General features: G+C 26.8%; 1 protein-coding gene across 1 annotated transcript; it reads right to left on the minus strand.

Annotated features, from left to right (window-relative positions):
* Nucleotides 1-1284: 1284 nt before the first annotated feature.
* Nucleotides 1285-2493, minus strand: LOC105846757 (opsin-3). Its single transcript, XM_065816928.1, has one exon. It carries the CDS (start codon nucleotides 2459-2461, stop codon nucleotides 1502-1504), a length of 960 nt encoding a protein of 319 aa, XP_065673000.1. The 5' UTR covers nucleotides 2462-2493; the 3' UTR covers nucleotides 1285-1501.
* Nucleotides 2494-3549: the final 1056 nt, after the last annotated feature.

The raw sequence follows: 3549 nt of genomic DNA on the forward strand, positions 1-3549 counted from the left end.
GTGACACGCTGATCGAAATTAATTCTTAACTGCCTCAGCAACATCTACAAAACCGCAATATTTAGCTTGGTTTTGTAATCGAGTAACAAAACTTTTTTTTTGTGTGCTTGTAAAAATGTAACGTTCATACATAATATTATTTCTTGGTTTGAAAAATTGATCATGTTTTTACACATGACATTGTATTGATTGTTTTAGTTTCTTTAAGAGTTTTGCTTTTACAATTTCTTTTACATTCTTCCATATTAAATGCAAAATAAATGCATTATTTTACGATTTGTTTTAATCTTCTGTAACTCCTGTTGCAATCAAATACAACTCAAAATCTTTTACCATTTAAAAAACATGAATGATCAATAATCAAATTAACTGCGGTAACGAAAGTGACCATAAAATTAAAAATGAATAAACTTAAATAGAATCTATTAATTTATTTGCAACGCCTCCCAACCTCCCAAAACATGGTTTTAAAAAACTGAAAAAAAAGTTATCTGGTTTCCTGAAAAAATTTAAAAAAATTACGGTTTAAAGAGTCTAAAGCAAGGGCTAAAAGGGAGCTGTAGTCCTGTAAGCTATAGCTTTTATACTGCCTTGTTACAATTACTGATAATTTTTGATTAACAAAAGCTGAGGAGACTGTTAAGGCACTGCATGTTAAGCTTAGAGCTTTCTGAAGGAGATAAAAAGTCAGCATAGAACATAGTGAACATGGAGAAAAATTAAAAAAAGTAGTTTGATTTTAGCACAAAAAAAGTTTAGTAATTACATTTGTGTTATAACCTTTTTTTTTTTTTTAGGTGTTTTCGATTACTATAATTAGCAGTTAATAAATTTTTTGAAATTCTTTCTTTAACAGAAAAAAATTAACATGGCGCTCAAATTTAAAAGCAGTGGTTCAAATACCAGGCACATGGTATTATTTAGGTAAAACCAACAAGCTTTTGAGTTGCTTATCTATTGTCACCGTTGATGTGGAATAAATTAAAAACAAAGTATACACAAAATTATATAAAACATTTTATTTTTTAACTAAATTGCAAAGTTATTGGATTTAACCTATTTCCTGACATTTTATAAACATATCTCAATAAAACTCATCTGCAACATGTAACAATTTTAAAAATTTATGCTATAAATTATAACAAACAGCAGCAACATCAACCAAGACAACAACTTACAAGTATTGTGCTATAAAAGTGTTTATTAAAATATAATTCCTAAATTAAATGCCTACTCCTTTCCAATATTAAAATAGCAGAAACCTGTATATATATATATATATATATATATATATATATATATATATATATATATATATATATATATATATATATATATATATATATATATACATACATACATACACACATATCCTTACACATATACGTACACATATAATCCTTAAACAGAAAAAATAATACCTAAGTTAAAATAAAAAATGTTAACATAATATCAATGAACATTAAAATAATGTGGCATTTTGCGGCTAAAACGTTTACTCTTAAATTTTTCGTTCTAACTTAAAAAAACTTGCTGAAGGGTGGTTCTTCAAGCGTCTTTTAAAATTTGTATTAGCCAAAAATTTAATCAATCTTAAGTTAAGCAAATGCTTTTGAAAATACCTATTAATAAAGCAATTAATCAGAACATTAGAAATGGTAGATAGTTTAGAAAACAAAGCACAGACTGTCACTATATTTGCTGGAACGGTGATTTTCAGCAATGTCAAAATGCAAGTAACGGCGTAGGGTGTCCAAATTATAAAATAAATTGCAGCTGATAAAAAATTTACTTTCAAATATTCTATTTCTAAAATATCAGCAAGTCTATTTTTTTTATCCTGGCGAAATATACAAGCTTTTCGACGATGAATAATCTTTGTGCTAAAGTATAGCCCTAATAATATTACAATTCCAGGCAAAATGTTGCAGAAGATTAGAACAGCAAGAAAAAAAGATGGAGACTCAGATTGACTCAATTTCCAATCTAACGAACAGCGTTTTTTATCGAGATCTATTTCGTATTTTGACCAACCAATAAAAGGAAACGTTGCCCAACTAAAACCATAAACATAACAACTTAAAATCAACGCTACTTTATAATAAAACGCTTTGCATCTTTGGAAATAATAAAATGGGTACTTTACAATGACAGTTCTAATTAAAGAAAATAATGACATATGAGTTATACTTGTTACAGCAAAGCCAAAAACTGCAAAACCGCTGACTACGCACATTGGTGTTTTTCTCAATACTAATTCATCTGAAATTATTATTTGAGGTATTAATCCAACAATTGATTCCAGCAAGTTTGTAATTGAGAGGCTTACAATAAATAAATGCGTCAGTTCTACTTTCTTTACTTTAAACAACATAATATAACTAGCTGTTGTGTTTAATACAACGGAAACGATAAGTATCAATGAAAGAAAAATACTTGAAGTTATTCTGTAACAAGTCATTATGCATAACCTAAAAATAAGTTAATAACTATATTTATTTAAGATTTACTAAAAAGGTGTTATCACTAGAATTATTTTTTCTTTAAAATTATTGTTATTTTAACATTTAACAATAGTTTTAAATATTTCCACAAAAAAATTATAATTCCATTATTAAATTGAAAAATGTTGTTGTATTTCCTTTAAAAATACGTAACAATGTCAAATATTTTTTACATTATCAACATCTCATTTGCTAACCCAAAAACTACCAATCAGATTGTTATCACATGCTGGTGCTAACCTTCCATAGATAGTGCCAACCTTCCATAGATGGTGCCAACCTTCCATAGATGGTACCAACCTTCCATAGATGGTGCTAACCTTCCATAGATGATTGTCACCCAGGGAGCTATAATTAGCACTATTTCCATACTGATAATAATCTACTTTTATAAAATGAAACATATAATTAAGGTTCCAAAATAAGTGTGCTTATGTAAAGCTACTATTTTTGCTTTATTATTTGCGCCTAAATTACACAGAAAAAAATAAATTTGCTTATTTCATTCTAAAGGTGCATGCCATATACAAACACGATGTGAAAGAAATAACGTCATTTGTTTAAAAATAAAAAAGCTTTCAATTGAATTGCGTTATTAATTATAAATATATGATTGTATTATTATCAGTATTTTGTATTCTTCCTTTAATTTAATTAATGAAATTATGCATATATCAACTTAGAGAATAAAAAAGACATTTTTTAAAAACTAAAAAAAGGAGTCTTTTTTTCACAAAACTCGATCAAAAGCTATGACAAGTTTTTTCTTAGTATTTAACTGAAAGATGTTCGTTCTTACATTAATTGAGCGAATATTGTCCGAGAAAATAAATGAAACTTAAAAAAATTATTCCTACTTATCCTAAGCTGAGCATCTCAAATTTGCAAGGGTTGTATACGGAAGATTCAGATATCATTTTAAACATCATTAGAAAGTTACACGAAAATGGTCAATATATTTAAATTACGTTGAAAATTCTAGAAACAAAAAAGTATAAATCCTAATATGTAATTTTTTTTTTAAAGTTGTTTATTATCTATATTT

This window comes from Hydra vulgaris, chromosome 13 (genome assembly GCF_038396675.1).
Source record: "Hydra vulgaris chromosome 13, alternate assembly HydraT2T_AEP".
Classification (NCBI taxonomy): Eukaryota; Metazoa; Cnidaria; class Hydrozoa; order Anthoathecata; family Hydridae; genus Hydra; species Hydra vulgaris.